At 40.7% G+C, this 25,661-nt stretch overlaps 1 protein-coding gene across 1 annotated transcript; it reads left to right on the top strand.

Annotated features, from left to right (window-relative positions):
- The first annotated feature begins 264 nt into the window (after positions 1–264).
- Positions 265–18,037, top strand: LOC122556152 (extracellular calcium-sensing receptor-like). The gene is made up of 7 exons (XM_087993936.1): positions 265–307; positions 8,307–8,493; positions 9,667–9,952; positions 11,530–12,363; positions 12,514–12,741; positions 16,761–16,884; positions 17,142–18,037. The coding sequence occupies exons 1-7, from the start codon at positions 265–267 to the stop codon at positions 18,035–18,037; spliced, it is 2,598 nt and encodes an 865-aa protein (XP_087850062.1).
- Positions 18,038–25,661: the final 7,624 nt, after the last annotated feature.

The following is a 25,661-nucleotide window of genomic DNA, read 5'->3' as shown; positions in this document are numbered from 1 at the left end:
GAGTTGGAGAGTAAACAGGAAATTATAGATTAGCTGGCCTGAGATCGATATTATGAAGAACTGTTATCACCACAAGGACAAGCCAGAAAGTCTTTATGCTGGGATGGATAAAGAAGTGCAATGCATCAGCTGGACTTCTGCTTATTACTGTTAGGTTTTTGAAGTGTCAAGTGGGAAAATGCTAGAGTCCGGTATCAAAGTTTTAATAGCAGAGCACTTGGGAAACAGGTTCAGGATTAAACACAACCAGTATGGATTTACAAAATGGAACTAAGGCTTGACAAATCTACAGAAATATTTTTAGAAGGTAACGAAGAGGATTGATAAGGGAATGCTAGTGGATGTGGTTTGTTCGGACTTTAGAAGGCTTTCAGCAAGATTTCACATAAGAGATTAGCATGTAAAATTAAAGTTTATGAAATTAAGGGACGGGTACTGAAATGGACAGAAATCAGTTTGGCAGGCAGGAAACAAAAAGTAGGAATAAGCAGGTAATTTTCCAATTGGTAACCGGTAATTAATGAGGTCACACAGGGATGAGTACTTGGATACCACTATTAGCAATCTATATTAATGATTTTGATGAGGAAGCAAAATGTGATATCTTCAAATTTGCAGACAACACAAAATTGAGTGTGAGGAGGCTTTGGTGGTTTTTGGATGGGGGGAGAATGCATGGCAGATGAAGTATAATGTAGATAAATGTAAGCTAATTCACTTTGTTAGCAAATGTAGGAAGGCAGATGACAATCGGAATGACAATGGTTTGGGAATGGGGGTTGGGGGGTTGGGGGGTTGGTGGAGTGCAACATCAACATCGTAAAGTGCCTTAAGAGATTCTTTAAGATCTGATCAAAATGAATATAAGAAAGCATGTACACTTTGATTAAAGCAAGTTTATTAACATTAACCACTTTAAATATATTGGAACAATTTATTATTTGCTCAAACATATACAAATTAGCAAGTGAATCTAACAAAGAACAAAGAACAAAGAAAATTGACAGCCTAGGAACAGGCCCTTCGGCCCTCCAAGCCAGAACTGATCCAAATGTACTGTCTAAAACTGTCGGTCAATTCCTAAGCATTTGTATCCCTCTGCTCCCCACCTACTCATGCATCTGTCCAGATGAATCTTAAATGAAGACTCGTGCCTGCCTCTACCACCTCTGCTGGCAATGCATTCCAAATGCCCACCACCCTCTGTGTGAAGTATTTGCTGCGTGTATCCCCCTTAAACTTTCCACCTCTCACCTTGAAAGCGTCACCTCTCGTTATTGAATCCTTCACCCTGGGAAAAAGCTTATCTCTATCCACCCTGTCTATACCCTTTATGATTTTGTAAACCTCAATCAGGTCCCCCCTCAATCTCCTTTTTTCTAGTGAAAATAAACCTAACCTACTCAACCTCTCTTCATAGCTAGCACCTTCCATACCAGGCAACATCCTTGTAAAACTTCTTTGCACCCTCTCCAAAGCATCCACATCATTTTGGTAATGTGGCAACCAGAACTGTATACAGTATTCTAAATGTGGCCGAACCAATGTCTTGTACAATTTTAACATGACTTGCCAGCTCTTATACTCAGTACCCTGTCCAATGAAGGTAATCATACTATATGCCTTCTTGATCACTCTATCCACCTGTGCAGCAACCTTCAGGGTACAATGGACCTGCATTCCCAGATCTCTCTGCCCATCAACTTTTCCCAAGGCTCTTCAATTCATTGTATAATTCGCTCTTGAATTAGACTTGCCTAAATGCAATACTTCACATTTGTCTGGATTGAAAGCCATCTGCCACTTTTCCGCCCAATTCTCCAGTCGATCTATATCCCCCTGTATTCTCTAACAGTCCCTTATGCTTTCTGCTACTCCACCAATCTTTGTGTCATCTGCAAACTTGCTGATCATACCAACAGTGCCCTCTTTTAGATCATTTATGTATATTACAAACAACTTTGGCCCCAAATCTAGTATCTAGTATCTTAATACTTTAGATATATTCAAAAAATGAGTCTTGTGTCCTTTTGCTCATTGGGAAGCTGTCAGCAATGGCAAGCACATAGGTCTCAAACTGAATTTTCCTGCCAGTGAATCCAGTCAAGTAGTGAAGTCGAATTAAAAGTGAAAAGTTCCATAAATTAATACTTAATTGGATTTGATAGTATGTGTTGAATTGCTACTTATGAGCACTTTTCCCAAACAAATTACTTTCAAAATAGAAAAGGAGAGGCCGGGTCCAAAAGTTAAAGTTCTAAACTGGAGGAAGGTCAAAATGGACCGGTGAGCCTGACCTCAGTGGTGGGCAAGTTGTTGGAGGCAATCCTGAGGGATAGGATGTACATGTATTTGGAAAGGCAAGGACTGATTAGAGATAGTCAACATGGCTTTGTGCGTGGGAAATCATGTCTCACAAACTTGATTGAGTTTTTAAAAGAAGTAATAAAGAGGATTGATGAGGGCAGAGCAATAGATGTGATCTATATGGACTTCAGTAAGGATGTTGACAAGGTTCCCCATGGGAGACTGATTAGCAAGGTTAGATCTCATGGAATACAGGGAGAACTAGCTGTTTGGATACAGAACTGGCTCAAAGGTAGAAGACAGAGGGTGGTGGTGGAGGGTTGTTTTTCAGACTGGAGGCCCGTGACTAGTGGAGTGCCACAAGGATCGGTGCTGGGTCCTCGGCTTTTTGTCATTTACATAAATGATTTGGATGCGAGCATAAGAGTTACACTTAGTAAGTTTGCAGATGACACCATAATTGAAGAGGGTTACCTCAGATTACAACAGGATCTGGACCAGATGGGCCAATGGGCTGAGAAGTGGCAGATGGTGTTTGATTCAGATAAATGCGAGGTGCTGGATTTTGGGAAAGTAAATCTTAACAGGCCTTATACACTTAAAGGTAAGATCCTAGGGAGTGTTGCTGAACAAAGAGACCTTGGAGTGTAGGTTCATAGCTCCTTGAAAGTGGAGTTGCAGGTAGATAGGATAGTGATTTGGTATGCTTTCCTTTATTGGTCAGAGTATCGAGTACAGGAGTTGGGGATCATGTTGCGGCTGTACAGGACATTGGTTAGGCCCACTGTTGGAATATTGCATGGCCTCCTTCCTATCGGAAAGATGTTGTGAAACTTGAAAGGGTTCAGAAAAGGTTTACAGGGCTGTTGCCAGGATTGGAGGATTTGAGCTATAGGGAGAGGCTGAACAGGCTGGGGCTGTGTTCCCTGGAGCATCGGAGGCTGAGGGGTGACCTTATAGAGGTTTACAAAATTATGAGGGACATGGAAAGGATGGATCGGCAAAGTCTTTTTCCTGGGGTCAGGGAGTCCAGAACTAGAGGGTGAGAGGGGAAAGATATAAAAGAGATCTATGGGGCAACGTTTTCACACAGAGGGTGGCACGTGTATGGAATGAGCTGCCAGAGGAAGTGGTGGAGGCTGGTATAATTGCAACACTTAAGAGGCATTTGGATGGGTATATGAATAGGAAGGGTTTGGAGGGATATGGGCTGGGTGCTGGCAGGTGGGACTAGATTGGGTTGGGATATCTGGTCGGCATGGACAGGTTGGACCGAATGGTCTGTTTCCATGCTGTACATCTCTATGACTCTCGATGACTCTATAACTTTCAAAAGTTCATTGGGGATGGATTTTTGCAGGCAAAAGGTTGGCTGGAAAATTGGAAACCTTTAAAAATGACATAACGGGAGTCCAGAGAAAATATGTTCCTGTATATATGACAGGCAAGGCTTGTAAGTGTAGGGAATGCAGGATGAGTAGAGAAATTGAGATTTTGGTTAGGAATAAGAAGGATGCATATGCCAAGTTTTGACAGCAGGTATCGAATTATCCCTAGAAAAGTATAAAGGCAGTAGGAATGCACTAAAGAGGGAAATCAGGAGAGCAAAGGTGGGGTGTGGGGGTGGGGAGGGGGGGTGAATGGGTGGACATGCGATAGCTTTGGCAAATAGAATTTAAGAGAATCCTAAGAGATGCTACAAATTCATTAATGACGAGAGGATAACTAGTGAGAGAATAGGGCCCCTTGAAGATCAGCAAGGTCACCTAAGTGTGGACCGGCAGGAGATGGGGCAAATGCGAACTGAATACTTTGCATCAGCATTTACAATGGAGCAGAATATGGAAGATATAGAACATGGAGAAATAAATAGTGACATCTTGAAAAATGTCCATATTACAGAGGAGGAGATGTTTGACATCTTTAAATGAATAAAGGTGGATAAATCCCTAGGACCAGATCAGGTGTATCGTGGAACACTGTGGAAAGCTAGTGAAGTGATTTCTGGGCCCCTTGTTGAGAGATTTGTATCATAGCCACAGATGAAGCGCTGGAAGACTCGAAGTTGGCTATCTATTGAAGAGGGGTGATAAGGAAAAGTCAGAGAATGATAGACCAGTCAGCTGACATTGCTGGTGGGCAACCTTTTAAAGGGAATCCTGAGAGACAGGATTTACATGCATTTTGAAAAGCAAGCACTGATTAAAGATAGTCAACATGACTTTGTGCATGGGAACTCGTGTCTCACTAACTTGATTGAGTTTTTTGAAGAAGTAACAAAGAGGATTTATGAGGGCAGAGTGGTGGACGTGATCTATATTGAATTCAAAAAGGTGTTCAACAAATTTCCTCATGGTAGAGTGGTCAGCAAGGTAAGATCACATAGGATACAGGGAGAACTAATGATTTGCATACAGAACTGGCTCGAAGGTAGAAGACAGAGGGTAGTGTTAGAGGGTTGATTTTTAGACTGGAAGCCTGTGACCGGTGGGTCCACTGCTTTTCCTCATTTATATAAATGATTTGAGTATGAACATAGGAGGTTTGGTTGGTAAGTTTGCAGGTGACACCAAAATTGGAGGTATAGTGGACAGCGAAGGAGGTTACCTCAAAATACAACAGGATCTTGGTCAGATGGGTCAATTGACTGAGGGGTGGCAGATGGAATTTAATTTAGAGAAATGTTGGTGCTGCATTTGGAAAGGTAAATCAGGGCAGCACTTATACACTTAATGGTAAGGTCCTGGGGAGTGTTGCTGAAAAAAGAGATCTTAGGCTGTAGTTCATAGTTCCTTGCAAGTGGAATCGCAGGTAGACAGGATAGTGAAGAAAACATTTGGTACGCTTGCCTTTATTGATCAGTGCATTGAGTATAGAAGTTCAGAGTCATGTTGTGGCTGTACAGGTCATTGGTTAGGCCACTTTTGGAATACTGCATGCAATTCTGGTGTGCCAGCTATAGGGAGGATGTTGTGAAACTTGAAAGAGTTCAGAAAGCATTTTCAAGGATGTTGCTAGGGCTCGGGTGTTTGAGCTATAGGGAGTAGCTTAATACACTAGGGCTGTTTTCCGTAGAGCATTGGAGGCTGAGAGGTGGCGTTACAGATGTATGTAAAATCATGAGGGGCATGGATGGGGTGAATAGTCAAGGTCATTTTCCAGAGATGTGGGTATCTGAAATCTAGACAACATAGGTTTAAGGTGAGGGGAAAGATTTAAAAGGGATGTAAGCGTCAACATTTTCATGCAGAGCATGGTGCATGTATAAAATGAGATGCCAAAGGAAGTGATGGTGGCTGGTACAAATACAATATTTAAAAGGATGGGTATATCAGTATGAAGGGTTTAGAGGGATGTGTGTCAAATGCTGCAGATGGGAATAGATTAGTTCAGGATATATTGTCAGCATGGATGAGTTGGACCAAAGGGTCTGTTTTAATGCTGTAGATCTCTATGGCTCTATGATTCTATTCCTCTGTGTTTGGTGGTCAAAAACAAGTCCAGGTGTCACTGAGAAATTGCCCATTTCTACGCCAATGCATTCACTTCCAAACCAACCTGTGTTCATCTATTCTTCCATTCTCCCTCAATTGCCTATGACCATGTCCAATTACCCCTTAATGATCTGTTTTGGAAATTTCACCTTTGGAGTCACACACCACAGCATCATGACTTGGGTGTTGCTGTACACCAGTTGCTGAAAGTAGACTTGACGATGCAGCATGCAATGAAGTCTGCAAATGGCATGTTGGTCTTCATTGTGGAAGGATTCAAGTGCAGGAATGTCGTGATGTAATCATATTGAGCAATGATGAGACCGAACCTGGGACATTATGTGCATTTTTGGTCTCCACATCCGAGGAAAGATGTTCTGGCAAGATTGATATATGAAGAGTGACTGGATAGGCAAGGACTATATTCATTGATGTCCAGAAGATTGAGGAGGGATTTGGTAGAAGCCTACAAAATTTGAGCAGGACTGGACTGTATACATGCAGGAAAGATGTTTCTAATGACTAAGGTGTCCAGAAACAGGAGTCACAGTCTAAGGTAGGCTGTTTAGGACTGAGGTGAGAAGAATTTTCATCACCAAGACAGTGAAGAGCTTATGTAATTCTCTGCTCCAGAGGGTGCTATCAAACCCGAAAGGTTTTGAAATACAATTGTTAGAGCTAAATGGTCAAAGGGAATGGGGAGAAAGTGGGAACAGGGTACTGAATTGAATGATCAGCTGTGATCATATTGAATGGCTGAGCATACTGAATTGGCCAAGTGGCCTACTCTTGCTCCTATATTGGAACTTTCTGTGTTTGCTGATGATTGCACAATGCTCAGCACCATTTGGGAATCCTCAGATATTGAAGCAGTCTGAGTCCATGCATAAACAAATCTAACATTGTACCTGTTAAATGATAATTACTATTTGTGCTAATCATGTAACAGGCAATGGGCACAGCTAAATAAGGCCAAGAGCTGATTAGTGAAAGTGGGATGCAAATAGGTCTTTGTGAGTTTTGAGGAGATTTTTAGCTCAGGTTGAGATTTTGGATGTAGGTTTGCTCACTGAGCTGCGAGGTTCATTTCCACATATTTCGTTATCCTACTAGGCAACATCTTCAGTGGGCCTCAGGCAAGGCAATGCTGAAAATTTCTGCTTTTTATTTATATGTTTGGGTTGGTGATATCATTTCCTGTGGTGATGTTACTTCCTGTGGTGAAGTCACTTCCGGTTCCTTTTCTCAGGGGTAATGAAATGAACCTTGCAGCTCAGTGAGCAAACCTACATCCAATTAATGAGTAGGTTATTGTGAGTAAATGCTGCTTTATAGCGCTTTCTTGTTGCTGATTTTATGGCAGGGTGGGGTTGGGGATACGGATGACAAGACTGTAATGGGAATTGCAGAAGAGGATTAAGTGATTAGATGGAGATGGCATCGGAGGGATGGGAGGGGAAGGATGGAGTACCTTTGAAAAAGTGGCATGAGTGGAGATGAGATGTTGGAACAGATTAAACTGCTAAAATGGAGTGACAATTATTTAATATAATTCAATATGTTTTGTTATTCAACTTTTGGTTTTGTACTGACTGTGCACATTTGGGATATTCAAATGTTTTAGAAAGTTGTTGGGTGAAATAAAGGAAAATTTGTATTGATTCTCTCACTAAAAAGGATTTTAATAGTTTATACATTCCACAATTTCTATGGCTTGAAAGCATATTTACCACAGAGACACAGACTCATGGAAAAAGCAGTAAAGATGTTGCTTCAAATTTTGAATCTTAAACAATCTTTACCATGGACAAGTTTGTTAGCTGGGAAATTTTACTTGGACAATTGATGCTGACATGAGAGCAGGTATTATTTTACGACTTAGAGGGTGTGTACATGGAGCACATTTGAGCCCATCTGATGTAAAGCTGTTTTCCCAACTCAGAATCTAACAATTTCCAAGTATGTGTCACTTTCTATAATTGTAACCAATTCACAAGTCAGACTCTTAACAGAAAAATCCTTGTTCTACTGGGGCAGCTTTGACACATGAGCACTTAATGTCAGTGAGATGTAGTGAGATGTTTTGATTCTGTTCAGGACTACAGGATGGTGTATCAGGAACCCTGTATTTATAGAAGTAACATTGCAGTTAGGTTACTATTTCAATAGCAAAGATTTTGCAGGTCTCCTTTGTTAGAAATGTCTTTAAATCACTTGTCTTTAAACTGAAAATTGAGCTACACTGACAACCATTCACTTTTCCCTTCAAGAATAGATAATAATAGCATCATTATAATTTGATCCTGCACTCTTCTGCTACACCCCAGGCAAATTGAAGTTATTTGATTTCTTTTGGGAGTTTGCGTATTGTGAGATCAATGTATTAATGGCATTGTACTTGGGAGATTTTCATTACATGGAGCAATATATAAACACATGAGATGTCCATTAAAAAAGAGCCAGTTAGAAATCTAATGATGCATTACATTTTGTCATTCGTTTTAGCGTTATCCCTTCTTGCATCTATGCTGTTGAAGACTGAGCCAATCTGTAAACAATGGGGAGCTGATGACTTGGTTGGCTTGTCTAAAGAAGGTGACATTGCTATCGGCGGAGTGTTCAGTGTACACACCAATGTTGATCGCCTGGATCCTTCCTTTCAAAGAAGGCCCGAAGTGGTAAAGTGCAGAAAGTAAGTGAGAGCTTATATTTCGCTCTACATCTTAAACTTTTCAGATTCCTATTGCGAATGACGGTAATCAATTACATTGAACTACAACAAGGTGCTTTGTTTTCTGCGTTCAATGTGTCACAAATAAACAGTAGAAGTAAAATATAACCTTACAGGCTTTGCACCTGTGAAAGTTAGAAATTGTTGGGATATCTTGTTTTTGTTATTAAACACAGATGTACACGAACTGCCGCCAGATTTGTTCTTTGTGAACAAATATCTCTCGAGTTTCGTAATCAGTGGCTGCAACGTTGCAGCCACATTGCATATTACACATCTTTATTCCAAACTTCCAGTTCCTACCCGAAGTTTTGGGGAATTTTTCTTCTTGTGCAGATTACATGTCGACAGAACCGCAGTGACCGATTTCGTTCTTTGCTTGTGGAGTGCATTGGATGATTTTTCAAGGTTTTGAAATATCGATTAGAATTATTTCCCCAGGAAGAATAATGTTGTTCGTAATCAGCGACGTTGTCTCGCGGAGCAGGTCAACAAATTGCTCGCACCCATAACGCACTGAGATAATTGCATATTGTGTTTTCGCTAGTATCTGTCGGGAAGCACGTGAGAGCCTTTATTTTTCAGGAAGGCGATGAAGATTGCCGAAATAATGTTTTTGCGAAAAAGAGCGTAATTGTGGGCGGCATCGTGGCTCTGTTATGTCACCAGGGGCCCGGGTTCAATTTCAGCCTCGGACGACTATCTGCGTGGGGTTTGCACGACCTTCCCGTATCTGCGCGGGTTAGGTGAATTGGCAGTGGTAAATTGCCCCGTTGTGTCCAAGGATACACAGCCAGGTGGGTTAGCCATTCTAAACCTAAGCGGGGTTACACGACGAGGGCGGGGTTATGGATGTGGATGGGATATTCTTCGGAGGGTCGGTGCAGACTCGATGGGCCGAATAACCTCTTTCCGCCCTGTAGGCAGCAGGGATATATACTTTGCTGAACGCCGTCTTCATTTGTTGCTTAGTGATTGACATGTGCTTTAAGAGCAACCTTTAGGTTCTTGAATGCAATGTCCTAAAATAAAATAATTGTATAACTAAACAAGATGATTTCGGGCAGTTTCCAAATGTGAAATTTAAAGAAAAATATTTACTTTGTCAACTCAGATTGTTTCTTTTCTCCACAGCTTTTGGTTCAGAGCCTTTCGTTTCGTGCTGACGATGATTTTCGCTATTGACGAAATCAACAGGAACCCAAAGCTACTTCCTAATCTTACCCTGGGTTACCGGATTTATGACACCTGTACCATGCCACCTTTAACTCTGAGATCAACCTTTGAGTTTCTAAACAGCGGTGAAGGCAAGTCTTCCGATTGCCAAAGGTCATCTGCAGTTTCAGCCATCGTCGGTGACTCTGGATCCTCGCAGTCTATAGCAATGGCTACCCTAATCGGTCCTTTCAGCATTCCCATGGTAAGATATACATTAGCCAATGATCATATTATTTAAACAGCACTAGGTTCATTCTATTTAATAAATTAAAACAAAATAAAACATAATTTTCTGGAGAAACTCAGCGGTCTGGCAGCATCTGTGCAGAGAAAGCAGAGTTAACGCTTCGGTTCCAATGACCTTTCTTCAAGGTTATTCTATTTACTGTCCTAAAACGAGACACTAATGTTCATCTTTCTCCGAAAATTTCACTGGGACTATTTCTTAGCATAACTGTATCCAGTCGCTAACTAATATTGCCAGCAACTGCAACAGCATACAGTAATATTGATAGTGCAGCTTAGTTAATGCACATTGATTACATGATTTTCGTTTTGTTTCTTATTCGTGATTAAGTGCAACAAAATAAAAACCGTTTAGACTGCAATTAATAACAGTAATTTGACCATTGCTACATAATGCGATCAGGGCTAGAAAAGAGAGGCTGAATGACGTCCCAAAAGAGATTACGCAGCATTTCGTTAGGTTAGACTTATGTGGATCATCCACTTATGTGGATGAACAGAACTAATGGCCACAAAAATATGGGAGCTACTAATGATCTCAGTAAGAAATTCAGGTAAAATCGAGCTCATCAGTCAGTAAGCAAGGAGGTAGATCATCTGCTATGTTTGTGGGGAGTAGCATAGGTGTAACTAAGGAGAAGCCAGATGGAGAAAAGAATAGATTGTATGTTGATAGGGCGAGGTGCAAAGTAGGTCAAGGGGGTAATTTAGGAGGTATTTATCTTTAAGGAAGATGTTGATGAAATGCGCCCATGCTACGTTTTGTGGGGAAGCCCACAACTGGAAACATCAATACAAGACAATCGCCAAGAAACCCAAAAGGTAATTGACAAGAAACTTACTTATCTAAAGACTGATGAGAATGTAAAAGTGTTATCAATAGGGGGCTTTTCTATTCATTGGATGTAGATGTCACTGGTAAGCAAGGTTTTGTTGCCTATTGCTAATTATCCCGTGCATTAGTTCAACTTAAGTTGCCAAAATTATATTAAAGGAAGGAATTAAGATGTTATATTATTGAATCACAGAATTATTCGACACATGAAGAGTTTGTCTAGCCCCCATTCTGTATATAATATTTTTGAAGGAACTTTCCAAATATCCCAAACTTACTGCCTTCTCCCCCATTAATATTTTCCATTCGTGCATACAAATGAGATGATTTTCCTTGCTTTGGGGACAGCAGGTTCGAATATTTATATGATCCAAATACGTGAAACCCAATACTAACTGAATCATTCAACTTAACCTTTGCTTTTTCCAAAGATTGTAATTTTATAACAAAAGCCCAAAAGGCAAGTAAAGCCCCGAAATTTCGTTAAAAAAAACCCCTGGACAATTGGAAATGCTTCCAATTTTAGACATGCATCAGAATTTACTGTAACCTCAACGCTTCTCCCAGCTGTAGCATGATCGAAATTGCTTCCCGGGCTTTTGTAATAACACAGACTGTACAGAGTGTATTGCCTTTAACAGGAACTATAAAAATATAAATAGGAAAATGTAATCGGGTTCAATCTCAATTTTCCACAGGTCAGCTACTTTTCCACCTGTGCATGCCTGAGTGACAGGAAGGAATACCCATCATTTTTCAGAACCATACCGAGTGACTACTTTCAGGCAAGAGCCTTAGCCCATCTGGTGAAACGCTTTGGTTGGACGTGGATCGGGATGGTTAGAAACGACGATGATTATGGCAATTTTGGGATGCAAGCTTTCACCGAAACTGTCCAACCATTAGGAGTTTGCATTGCTTTCTCCGAGTCTATTCACAGAAGCTACCACAGAGACAAGCTACTTCGAATCGTAGACACTGTACGGAAATCTTCAACCAAAGTTGTCGTGGCATTTGTTGCACCAGCTGAGATGACAGTTTTATTGAATGAAATCGTACGACAGAATGTGACTGGTATACAATGGATAGGAAGCGAGGCTTGGGTATCTTCACACTTTTTACCCCAGGATAAAAGCAGGCGGTTTGTCGCCGGCACGATCGGAGTTGCAATTCGCCAGGTAGATATACCAGGACTGAGAGAATTTCTCATGGACGTCCATCCTTCCATGTATCCAGGTAACCGTTTAGTGAAGGAGTTTTGGGAATCAACTTTCGGCTGTGCACTGAGGGGCACAGCGAACACAACAGATCAAGTTCGCTACACTATGAGGAAGGAATGTACAGGACGAGAAAGTTTGCGGATGACGCGCAATGAACTTACTGATGTCTCACAGTATCGGGTTACTTACAATGTATATAAAGCTACATATGCAATAGCCCACGCCATTCATGACATGCTGTCTTGTAAAAGTGGCAAAAATCAATTTCTGCAAAAAGGTTGTGCAAATATCTCAAGTTTTCAACCCTGGCAGGTAAGGAGTCAACATTGTTAATTCCTAAGTAACATTTTAAGTATCGATATATTTAAACTACTTTCACTTCAAAACATTTATACAAATTAAATACGATATTAAATGCTCCAAGTTTCTGTTAACGTCTGAATACTTTGCTCCATTTTAAAGCTTTTGCATTATATGAAAACAGTCAATTTCACGACCAAGATCGGTGAGAACGTCTATTTTGATGACAATGGAGATCCAGTAGCTACCTATGACATCGTAAACTGGCAACCCAACGCGGCTGGCGGCGTGGACATCGTCAGTGTTGGAGTTTATGACGGATCTGCCCCTCCAGGCCATGAAATTGCGATAAAGGATGAAACAGTTGTTTGGAGTGGAGATCAGATGACGGTATGGACAGTAACAACAGTGCGCCTAATGGCGTGGATAAGACCAAGCTTAACAGTCATGCACTTTACTGAATTAAGTTAAAAATCACACAACACCAGGTTAAAGTCCAACAGGTTTAATTGGCAGCACTAGCTTTCGAAGCGCTGCTCCTTCATCCACCTGATGAAGGAGCGGCGCTCCGAAAGCTAGTGCTTCCAATTAAACTTGTTGGACTATAAGATGGTGTTGTGTGATTTTTAACTTTGTACACCCTAGTCCAACAGCATCTCCAATTCACGTTCACTGAGTTAGCTTGTCTTGAAATTCCACACTGATTAGAATGTGCTGCCTGGAAATGCAAAGTTAAAAATCACACAACACCAGGTTATAGTCCAACAGGTTTAATTGGAAGCTTTCGGAGCGACGTTCCTTCATCAGGTGGTAATGGAGGGCTCAATCCTAACACACAGAATTTATAGCAAAAATTTACACATCTTTAAAGACTGTGATACATGTATTAAAGCAGAAGGAAACAATAGGTGGTTAACTTCGCGAATACCCCCGAACGCGGGATTTTAATCGTTTCTTTAAACTCATCATCAATAGCGTTATCAATTTGATGTAGTGAAATCCTTGAGTCAGATATCTAGATTGTTTTCTAAACGTTTAAGTTGAAGATTTGCGAATTATAGGGACCATGCTACCTCCCTCGCTCCCTAAGAACTATATCAGCGATGATATCTACCTTAGACCGATAGCACTTCACGGAAAGCCAGTTACTCAGCTTGCCAGCAAATGTGACTTCTCCTATGCTGATTGGGAAAAGGAGTTCAGAGATTAAACAGTCAAGAAACTTCCCAGATAATATCCACCTGGAAAGTTGAACGAGTCGGAAATTTTGCTCTCCAGAATTTCAGCTTAACGATTCGCCATTGCTTGGCAGAATTATTCGGGTGGCGATGGGTTAGAGCTGTCGACTTGCCTAAAAATGGGCGAGGCCAAACTAAATTGCTTTGGTAGTGGGTGCACTCCTTCTTCAGTTCTCATATTTTTGACATCATAATTAATCTCAATCACCTTCAAAGGAGTTTCAGTCACGTTCCACTCTGCTCTCTTATACGCCCTGTTTTGTGCATGCCTCACTACGCTGAATTCCCCTCTTCTGGCTTTGTAAGAAGTCCTAACTTCTTGTCAAAAAGCGCATAAAACGGAATAATCGAAATCGAGAGCACATAGAAAAGGAAATGCAGGAAGAAAAATCACAAATTAAATGCCAGGATTATTGAGTTTATAGGCACAGAAGTAATACAGAATCTAAGACAGAAATTGCTGTAGTAATAGGTTTGGCAACATGTGTGAGGGGATGGCAATATTAACGCTTCGGGTCCGGTGACCATAGTTCAAAACTTATGAAGTCGCCAGACTCGATATTTTAATTCTACTTTCTGCCCACAGATGCTGCCAGGCCTGCTGAGTTTCTCCAGCAATTTCTGTTTTTGCTTCAGATCTTGACATGCGCAGTTCTACTTTTTATTTGAATACAAAATCAAATCCGACAAACTATTTGAAAGTTGGAAAATCAGCCAATACATTTCTTTCTAACAATGTTGCAAAACCCTGAATAAGAATCAGTGACAGGGCACTGCCACTTAGAAAATCTCTTCAATGATTGTTATCTTTGATCAGTAAATAAACCAATGCGTTTTGTATGTACGAATTACTGATTGGATTGGAAAGGAAAATTCAAAATCCAATGAGCGGAATCATTGTTGGTGAGAGATTACCCCGAAATCTAACAGTGTGCCTGAAAGGAAAACCTCGGTAGAGAAACAAGAAATGCGTGCTCAGAATCGCGATTATCAAGAGTCATCTGCAACAGTCTAAATAGATTTATACTGATCAATGTAGAATTGAATGATAGTGACTTACAAAAATCCCTTGCCTTATGATAAAAAAAAGTCTCTATCGCAAAATGTTTCATCGTTTACTTTCTTAAGCTGAAAGTTGTTTAAAAATTGTCAATAACGTTATCATACATTTACAATATAAGGTCAAGAAACGTAAAATGACTCCAAGAGTATTTTGGCAAAAAAAACCCACTCATTTTGTTTTCTCCCTTACAATCTTATCCGAATATTTTCATGTCGAATGGAACTGTACAATTACCAGCCGACTTTTGATTAAATTGAGATGATAGCAAGTGGCTGTCTCCATTTAACAGTGTGGTGGAATTATCATCCTTGCTTTACGACGCAACAGATCAACAGGCATTTTTTTCTTCAAGTTTGTATCTATAGACACTTTACACTCTCATGACATGTATATTTTGCTTTGCACCGAGTAAAACAAAGCTCTTTCTTTAATTCAAATATTAATAGAATCAAATTGATAATTCGAAAAGTAATTTTGTTTCAGACACATCGTTATATTTGAACAGTGCTTGCTTCACGAATTGACGAACTATGTCCTAGTGATCTGTTCTGTGTAAAATCCAAATACAGTGAATAAGATAGACGCATCGGGCAATATTGGTTGTATTAAACAGAAATCAATCAATCTCTTCAGAGATGTTATCACGCCCTTCTGAATCGGATAGGAATTGAATCCGGGTCTACAGGCTCAGTGGTGGGGACTCTACTGTTGCACCGCAAGAAACCAAACATCCGAGCTCCAGTGCAGAGAACCAATGCTAAAACAGGCTACTCAGCACATCCTACCTGTAGCACCAACAGATAAGAGCATGACTCTTAGCATCGTACCCTAGAAAAATCTCTGGATCTGATATTTAGAAGTGTTAATTGAGCCAGCACTTGTTGCAACGCCAACACCCTTTGCGTGAATACGTACTTCCTCCATTCTCCCCGTCAGGCATCGGCTCTGGTTTAAAGTTTATGCCCCGGATGTTTTGTTTTAATTCAGTTGCAGAATGTGGTTACCGCTGGCATAGAAGATGTTCATTTCTTATCCCGAATTGCCCTCAGTTGAGTGAATTGACCGAAGATTTGCAGAGCATTTAGGAGTCAAATACATTGGTGTTAATTTGGAAACACACAATGGCCGGCAGACTTTCTCCCCTCAAGGAGATAACTGATAACAAAGCAGTAGTCTCCTGATTACCATTCATTTGCTGAAAGTTTACTGTGCATTTATTTCTTCACTGGATGTAAACACCTCTGTTACCGTACTGGGATTGTCATTTAACTTCCTTGAGAGCAGAAAAGATTTTATCTATCGATTCTCACAGTTTCTTTGAAACACTGCAGAACAATAATCAAATTACATCATAATGCACCCTAATTTACAAAATATCTCCACAGAATCCCATCCGGTAACCCTGGCAACTTTCTGGTGAATATCGGCTGCACCCCTTTCTCATGCTCGTATAACCTTTCAGAATTGGCTTTCAGAGCCGGAGCTGAACACAGTAATCCAGATGTGTTCGAACAATGGTTTGATATAGTCCATGTAAAACGTCCTCCACCTTCAATCCCAGCTCTGTAGTTATAATGGATAAAAATGCAGTCATGTTCTTGACGGTTTAATTTCCACGCTGCATCTTCAAGAACTTCCGTAGAAATTCCAGTTAGACCTGTCCCAAATTGCCTCGCCACTTTCGAAACAGCTCAATTTTTTTGAAGGCCTTAGTAAGGGCTTTTGTGGAAGTGCTTCTATCTCTAGATCAGCAGACGTGGGTTCAAAAACCACCTGCTGCAGAGACGTGTAAGAGCATCTCTGAAAATGTCGATTGGGAAAATGCTCCTAGTGGCTTCAGTACATGGGGACATTGTGGAGCAGTGGAAATGTCCTTATCTCAAAAGCAGGAATCCCTGGATCCCACCTGCTTCAGAGGTGTGCAGTAGCATCTCATACCAAGTCTTAAGTGTTTCCGATATTCCTTGTGGACGCCAATAACATTCTGCAACAAATGTGAAGCTAATAGGTTTATGTTGTGTTGAATTCGCTTTAGCACAATTCTGCAATACAATATGAAAATTACAATGTTACAGGATAATTAAAGAAAACTTTGTCTTCTTTATAAGGTTCCAAGAGCAGTTTGCTCTGAAAGCTGCCCCAAAGGGACAAGGAAAGCAACAAGGAAAGGGCAACCCCTTTGTTGCTTTGACTGCATAAAATGCGCCGATGGTGAAATTAGCAACATTACTGGTAAGGACCAACAATGGGATTCGCTAAAAGAAAAGAACGCACATAAAGAACACATTTCAGTTTTCATTGAATTGTAAATATTAAGCATATTATTGCTCTAATTGCAGTGTTATTAGCAAAACGAGAGCAGGGGAGATATTTCTGCTGATTTCTTTGACATCTGTATAAGTTAGTATAAACACAGATTTTTCTTTCTAGCTTCTAGTTTTTTTAAAATAAATAAAAACCTAGATTCATTTTCATTTTCTTCCATTTAGATTCATCAGATTGCATTAAATGCCCACGGCAATACCGGTCCAACTGGAGACGAGATGAATGCATATTAAAGGACATTGAGTTTCTTTCCTTTGGAGATCCAATGGGGATTATTTTGGTGACTCTGGCATTTCTTGGAGCCTCCATCACAATCAGTGTATTTGTTTTGTTTTATGTTCACAGAAACACTCCAATTGTTAAAGCAAACAACTCCGAGTTGAGTTTTTTGCTTCTTTGTGCATTAACCTTGTGTTTTCTGTGTTCAATGACGTTCCTTGGAGAACCTTCCACCTGGTCCTGTATATTGCGACACACAGCATTTGGTGTAATTTTTGTTTTTTGCATTTCATGTGTTTTGAGTAAAACAGTTGTTGTGGTGATGGCATTTAATGCAGTCCTTCCCAGCAATAACATGATGAGGTGGTTTGGACCTGCGCAGCAGCGCTTATCTGTGTGTGTCCTTACACTGGTACAATGTGTAATATGCTCAGTCTGGCTAAGAATATCACCTCCTTATCCTCTAAAGAACAGTGATTATTTCACTGAAATAATTGTTTTTGAATGCAATGTAGGTTCGCCAATTGCCTTTTATTGTGTACTGGGTTATATTGGATTTCTGTCTTGTGTGTGTTTTGTGGTTGCTTTTCTAGCTCGTCAACTTCCAAACAATTTCAATGAAGCTAAACACATCACTTTTAGTATGCTTATCTTTTGTGCTGTGTGGCTAACTTTTATTCCAGCATATATCAGCTCCCCTGGTAAATACGCTGTAGCTGTGGAAGTCTTTGCTATTTTAGCATCCAGCTTTGGACTAGTTTTCTGTATTTTTGCCCCCAAATGTTATATTATCTTGTTGAGAAAAGATAGAAATTCAAAGAAGCACATGATGGTTAAATGACTTCCAAGGATCTTCATTTATTCCACCAAGCTTTGTAATTTCATGTCGGTGAAGTAAATGTATTTGCTGAAAGAAGATACTGTAATCCTAATGTAATGTCACAAATTTTAATGCTAAAATGGACTACACAGATTTTTTTGACTAAATATGAAATTGATTCTTAATATTGTTTTTGCATCTATTAAAATCAGTTAATTAGATTGTCAGTATTCTTCATTTCTTCTTTCACAGTGGGGATGAATCTGGGATTGCAGCAGAGGAAGCAATGTGGGAAGCAGGGTAGAACACAGATGGGAGACAATCGCAGAGGTGGGGGGCAGAGTAAAATAGGGCATTACTTCTTCAAAGTTAAAATTTGAGGCAAACAGTTCAATTGTTTGCATATTAATGAAATGTAGCAAAGACATGGTCTTGAAAGAATTTTATTTTTCTGCCAATTCATTTCTTGCCTCTTTAAGGAAGCATCATTTTTTGTTGATAATTTAGTTTTGTTTCAAAATCACAAATCCTCCTCTTCCGTCTGATGCTAGACTGATAAGAGAAAACTCGTGAACAGATGTCAGAAGTGGTTTTATGGTTCCAACTGTCACTTCAATGTAATTCAAGAACGTTTCCAACAAACTCAACAAACTGGATTGACATTGTACTGCAACACATCAGAGAGTATTTCTGTTCTGGAGTCACAATATTTTGAATGAGACCTTACACCGAGATTCTCTCTGCTCGCCCATGCTGTTGTAATGTGTTGGTCATGGGAGTGGAGATATCCAGGCATCTCGGGGAAGTCAAAACCCTCAATCAATTTAACCAACTAATTATCCATTAAAACATTTTAGTTTCTAAAACCTTACTTTGCATAATGGCCTTCCTGTTTCAAACATTAGAATATTGGCTGCTCTTCAATCGCAATTTATCTTTGCTACTTTTGCTTGTTAGCTTCTCTGCAACTTGATCTGCAATTTGCTTCTCTTGCACGTGATTAAAAACTTCTGAAAATCATGTGCATGTAAGATGTGCACCCTTTGGCTAACAGCTTTTTGATAATATCATCAGAGTTTGATTAGTCTTGGGACTCTATGATGTAGTGTTAGTGCCCCTCCTCTGGGCCAGGAAACCTGTGTTCAAGACTCACCCAGAGGTATGTGATAATATCTCTGAACAGGTTGTTTACAAACTATCTTGAAATCGTCTTGGAAGTTGACAAGGACAACTAAGCATAAACATAATGGGAGAGAATTCAAATTTTGGTGAACTGAAAGTTGCTGTATCTCAGATGAATTTGAATCAAGCTCAGGGTCTATGGGTACACTCATATAACACCTAACTCCATGTCAGATGATCCAGGTTCAATTTCCACATTTCATAGAATTGTGTCATAACAAATCTAAACAAATTGATGAAAATAACTATAAAGTTAAGTTTAATTAATTTGTGTGGAGGCGATGACTAGTGGTATTATGGTTGGACTAGCAACCAAACATCCAAGTAATGTCTTGGGAATTGGGTGTCTGACCACAGCAGATCAGAATTGCACAAAACCTGGCATTAAAATTCGACTAATTAACTCATCAGGTTCACAAATGTCCTTTAGTGAAAGAAACCAGTTGACCAAGATGTGATTAATTCTTTACTGTCCTCTGAAATGTCTTAACAAACCATTCACTTACATCAATCAGAGATATAAAGAATTACATCCGATAGACCACCTGACATCCAATAAAGTACCAAAATAACAATGGCAAGCTCAGTTCTCCTGTCCTCTTGCTTGCATCTGAGTTCCAAAATTGGAAAAGGTGTCTCACAGCCTAGCCCAGCAGAAGCCTACAAAGTCATACTCAAGAATCATACTTTAAACACCATGTCCTAAACAATGTGATCACTTTCCTGTGGTCTGTTCTGTCCAACTAACTGGACAAGGTCAGCAAAGGTGGTAATGCAATCATATGCTGTTGAGAGAATGCTGGCCTAGAAGTTCTCAACACTAATTCCAGACCTTATGACATTTCATGGCATCAGGATAAAAATGGTGAAGAAATTCTCCTACTGATAATAATATATCATCTACCCTCAGCCCTTTCCTCCTGCTGCCTCACCGCCTCCCACCCCCCACAAAAACCACGCTAATTCATCAATACTTCTCCATGTTTATATTAGATTAGATTAGATTAGATTCCCTACAGTGTGGAAACAGGCCCTTTGGCCCAACAAGTCCACACCGACCCGCCGAATCGTAACCCACCCAGACCCATTCTCCTACATTTACGCCTTCACCTAACACTACGGGCAATTTAGCGTGGCCAATTCACCTGACCTGCACATTTTTGGATTGTGGGGGGAAACCGAAGCACCCGGAGGAAACCCACGCAGACACGGGGACAATGTGCAAACTCCACACAGAGAGTCGCCTGAGGCAGGAATTGAACCCGGGTCTCTGGCGCTGCCAGGCAGCAGTTGAACAGCACTTGGAGGAAACTCTGAGGGTGGCAAGGGCACACAATGCACTCTGGGTGGGGACTTCAATGTCTACCACTAAAAATGGCTCAGCCCAATCATTCTGAGCTGGTTGAGTCCTAAAAGGCAAAACTGTCAGATTTGGTCTGCAGGAGGTGGTGAAGGAACCAACAAGAGGGAGCAAAAATATTTGACCTCAACATCACCAACTTATTTGGTACAGATGAATTTGTTCATGATAGTATATGAAGGGATGAAATCCTGCATTCACATTGAGAACACCTTAATATAGCCAATTTTACCATTGACATCAAACGTGGCTCAATAAAGAGTGGAGAAAGGCTTGTCAGGCCATGACTAGGCATACCCAGAAATTAAGTGTCTAATGGTTGTAGCTACAGACAGGATTACCTGCATGCCAAATGGCCTAAGCAGCAAGTGCTTCCATAACCGATTGATCAGAGTTATACTCTGCAGTCCTGCCCACATCCAGTCATGAATGGGTGAAGGATAAATAAACAATGACATCAGTGGTAGGCAAGTTGTTGGAGTGAATCCCGATGGACAGGATTTACATGTATTTGGGTCAGAAAGGACCAATTAGGGATAGTCAACATAGTTTTGAGCGTGGGAAATTATTTTTCACTAACTGGATTGAGTTTTTTGAAGAAGTAACAAAGAGGTTGTTGAGGGCAGAACAGTGGATGTGATATAGATATGGATGTCAGTAAGGCATTCAACAATGTTCCTCATAGTTGACTGGTTTGCAACTTTGATCACATTGAATACAGGGAAAACTAGCCCTTTGGATACAGAATTGGCCTGAAGGCAGAAAACAAACGATGGTGTTGAAGGGTTGATTTTCAGACTGCAGGCCTATGACCAATGGTGTGCCACAATAGTCGGTGCTGGGTTCATTGCTTTTCATCATTTATATTTAGATTGAAACATAGGAGGTATAGTTAGTAAGTTTGCAGATGACACCGAAACTGGAGATGTAGTGGACAGTGAAGGAGGTTACCTCAGAGTACAACAATGGGCTTTGGAATGGCAGACAGAGCTTAATTATGGGGCACAGATAGAGTAAATAGAAAATACCTTTCCCTGGGTTGGGGGAGTCCAGAACCAGAGGGAGTAGATTTAGAGTGGGAGGGGAAAGATTTAAAAGGGACCTAAGGCACATCTTTCTCATGTAGAGGGTGATGTATGCAAAGAATGAGCTGCCAGAGGAAGTGTTGAAGGCTAGTACAGTTACAACATTTAAAATGCATCTGGATAGGTATATGAATAGGAAGGGTTTAGAGGGATATGAGCTAAGTGCTAGCAAATGGGAATGCATTAGTTTAGGATATCTGGTCAGCATGGACAGGTTGGACTGAAGGGTCTGTTTCTGTGTTGTACATCACTGTGACTCTATGACTCTAATCATTGGAGAAAAAAGACTCAATAAGTATCTCCATTATGGTGAATGCTAGTGTACCAGTGCAAAAGATCAGGCTGAAGCATTTGATACAATCTTCAGCCAGAATTGCCAAGTAGATAATCCAGCACAATCCTCTCCGGACCTTCCAGGCTTTGCAGAAGCCAATCTTCAGCCAATTCAATTCAGTCCACATGATATCAAGAAATGGCTGGAGGCACTGCAAAGTCTATGAGCAAACTAAGTGGAAGTAGCATTTCTGCCGCACAACTACCAGCCAATGTTCACCTTCAAAAGAAGGAAATCTAAGCATTGCTCCGAGCATACCATTCCCAAACTGTCAACATTTTGGAGGGTACCATTGATTAAAAGCAGAACTCGACTAGCCATAGAAGTATGTTCTCTATCAAAGCAATTCAGAGTCTGGAATACTGGGTGCACTTTCCGTCTCCCCTGAGGAAGGTTGTCCTGGCTAGGGAGGGAGTGCAAATGTAAACAAATGTTATCCAGATTGACTGCTGTGATGGCAAGACTGGTGAATGAAGAGAGTTAGATCAATGAAGGCTCTATTCACAGTAGTTAAGAAGGGGATCTCATAGAAACCTGTAATTTTATAACTAGGCAGAGTAAATACCGATTGGATATTCCTGATGACTGTGAAGACAAAAACTGAGTTAGAGTCTCAAGATGGGATTGTAGTGAGGAGAAATTTATTCATCCATAGATTGGGTGAGTTATGGAATTCATTGTGACAGAGCGTGGTTGTGACCAAAATATGACACATTTTCAAGAAAGAGACAGATATAATACTTAGCATTAAAAGGATCAAGAGATACAGAGAGAAAGTAGAAACAGGATGAGGAGGATGATCAGCCATGATCACTTTGAATGACAAAGCAGGATTGAAGGGTCAAATTCTGTTTTTTTAAAATATTTCTATTTAACTCAGGAAACTTTGCTTCAATCATAAATAGTACGTATCAGCACAGGAAAATGTTTTTAAGCCGTGCTACAGCTCTTGCTACCCAGTTGGTTAGGTGATGGCTGAGTACTTTTATTGCTAGTCTATTAATCCAGAGTCTCAGGTAATGTTCTGGAGAACAAGTTTTGAATCCCCCATAGTGGATAATAGAGTTAAAATTCAATAAAAAAAAATTTAATTAGGAGTCCAATGATGAGCATGAAACCATTGCCAATTGTTGCAAAATAACCCAGCTGGTTCACACGTGTTCTTTGGAGAAGGAAACTGCTGCCCTTACTTGGTGATTCCAGACCTTCAGCAATGTAATTGTCTCGTAACTGTACTCTGGGACACTGGGGATGGACAATATGTTCTGGCTTGGCCAGAGGTGCCCATACCCTGTGAATGAATAAAATTACGTATCTGTTCAGATCAAGAGTCAATACGTATTCTCTGGTCTCTCTCCAACACATCTAACATCTTCTGCTTCTTATTGCACAGCTGGATAACTCCACTTTCAAACTTGACATGCACCTTGGTCAGTGAAAACAGCTGCTTGTTAATTCTTTCCAAGCAACAACTCACATCATTATCAGTTATGCCATTACGTTCCAACTGGATTGCATTTGGCAAGGACATCATTAACTGGTTTAAGAAATGCATACTAAACCTCGCATTGACCAGGCATCGGAAAAGGCAATGGCAAAACAATCCTGGTCAACCTGGAAAACCTTCCTTACTAACATCTGTGGGCCACTGCCAAAATAAGAAGAGTTGTATCACAGCAACAGACTGACATAGTTGAACACACAGTATCATAACTTACAGATAAGGTGTACCCAATGCGAACATTACCATGCCTGGATATGTCCTGGCATGACAGAGATGGTGGCAAAATAGTATACAGTCAGGAGAGAGATGCTCTGGGATTTTTTCAATATTAACTCTGGATCCCACAAGTCTCATGGCTTCAGATTAAACAAGAGTAAGGAAACCTCCTGCTTATCAATATCTATCCTTCCTCAGCTGGTGAATCAACCTAATCTATGTTGAACAACACTTGGAAGATGCACCCACGGTAGGACAGGTGCAAAATGTACTCTGGGTGGGAGATATCAATGTCCACCAACAGGAGTGGCAGTGCAGCAGCACGACTGATCAGCTGGTCAGGTCCTAAAGGACGCAGCTGCTGAGTCCGCAAGAGGAGGTGAAGGAAATGCAAGAGGGGGCAAAAGAAAGGCCTCATTCTTACTAATCTGCTGGCTGCAAATACATCTGTTCATGACAGTATCAGTAAGTGCGACCACTGTACAGTTGTTGTGGAGATGAAATCCTGCCTTCAATTAAGAATATCATGTTTTCTTACACTAGCACCATGCAAACAGATCTAGCAACTCAAGACTGGGCATGCATGAAGTGCTCTGGGCCATCAATAGAAGAAGAATATTAATCCACCACAATCTGCAATCTCATGGCACAACATATTCCCATTCAGCCATTGCCATCAAGCCATGTAGAGGTTCCTGATGCTCGAAACGTTGACTCTCCTGCTCCCCAGATGCTGCCTGATTGGCTGTGCTTTTCTAGCACCACACTCTTCGACTCTGATCTCCAGCATTTATAGTACTCATTTTCCCCATGTAATCATGCTTGGTTCAATGAAGAATGCAGGAGGAAATGCCAGGAGCAGCACCATGCTTACGTAAAAGTGCAGGTCAGCTAGATGAAGCTGAGAAATTAGATCACTTACCTGTCATACAGCAGAAGTAAACGGGATAAACAAAACTAAGTGATCCCTTGACCAACTGATCAGATCTAAGATCTGCTATCCTGGAATATCCTTTTTTGGATGATGGTGGGCATTTAAATGAATCACTGGAGGAGGATGCTCCAGAGTTGTCCCCATTTTCAATGATGGAAGAGTTTAACACATCAGTGTAAAAGGTAAAGCTGAAGCATTAGCAGTAATCTTCAGCCAGAAGTGTCAAGTGGATAATCCATCTCAGCTTTCTCCAGTGATCCCTAACATCACAAATGCAAATCTTCAGTCAATTCAATTCACTCCACGTGATATAAAGAAACCTTGGAGGCACGGAATACTCCAAAGGATGTGGGCCCTGATAACACTCTGGCAAAAGCACTGAAGATGTTTGCCCAATAACTTGCCACTCCACTGGCCAAGATACTCTAATAAAGTTACAAATCGGGCATCTACCCGACAATATGTCAAATTGCCCAGGTATGTCCTGTACCCAAAAGGTAGAACAATTCTAACCCAACCAATTATCATCGCATCAGACTACTCTTGATCATCAATAAAATTATGGAAATTGTCATCTGCAGTTCTATTAAGGAGCATCTGCTGACCAACAACCTATATATTGACATGCTGTCTGGGTTCTGCCAAATCACCTCTTGACTCCATCACAGTTTAGGTTAAAATATGGACAAAAGCACTAATTCCAGAAGTGAAATGAAAGTGCAGCCCTTGGCATCCAGGCCACATTCAAACAAGTGTGGCATCAAGCAGCCCTCGTAATACTGGAATCAATGGGGATCAGGGACAAACTCTCCACCAGTTGGATTCATAACCTGGTACAGAGAAATATAGTTGTGGCTTTTGGAATGAGTCATATGAATTGTAGAACATTCATTTAGGAGTTCCTCAGGCCAATATCCATGGTCCTGCCACCTTCAATTTTTTCATCAATGACCTTCTCTCCATCATGAGGTCAGAAGTGGGGATGTTTGCTGGTGATTGCACAATGTTTAGAATGATTTGCAACACAATC

This window comes from Chiloscyllium plagiosum, unplaced genomic scaffold (assembly GCF_037043375.1).
Source record: "Chiloscyllium plagiosum isolate Xiang-an unplaced genomic scaffold, Cpla_swu_hap1 HiC_scaffold_13, whole genome shotgun sequence".
In the NCBI taxonomy this organism is placed as follows: Eukaryota; Metazoa; Chordata; class Chondrichthyes; order Orectolobiformes; family Hemiscylliidae; genus Chiloscyllium; species Chiloscyllium plagiosum.
Note: the sequence above shows the minus strand (reverse complement) of the source record. Positions and strands in the feature narration are given on the sequence as shown.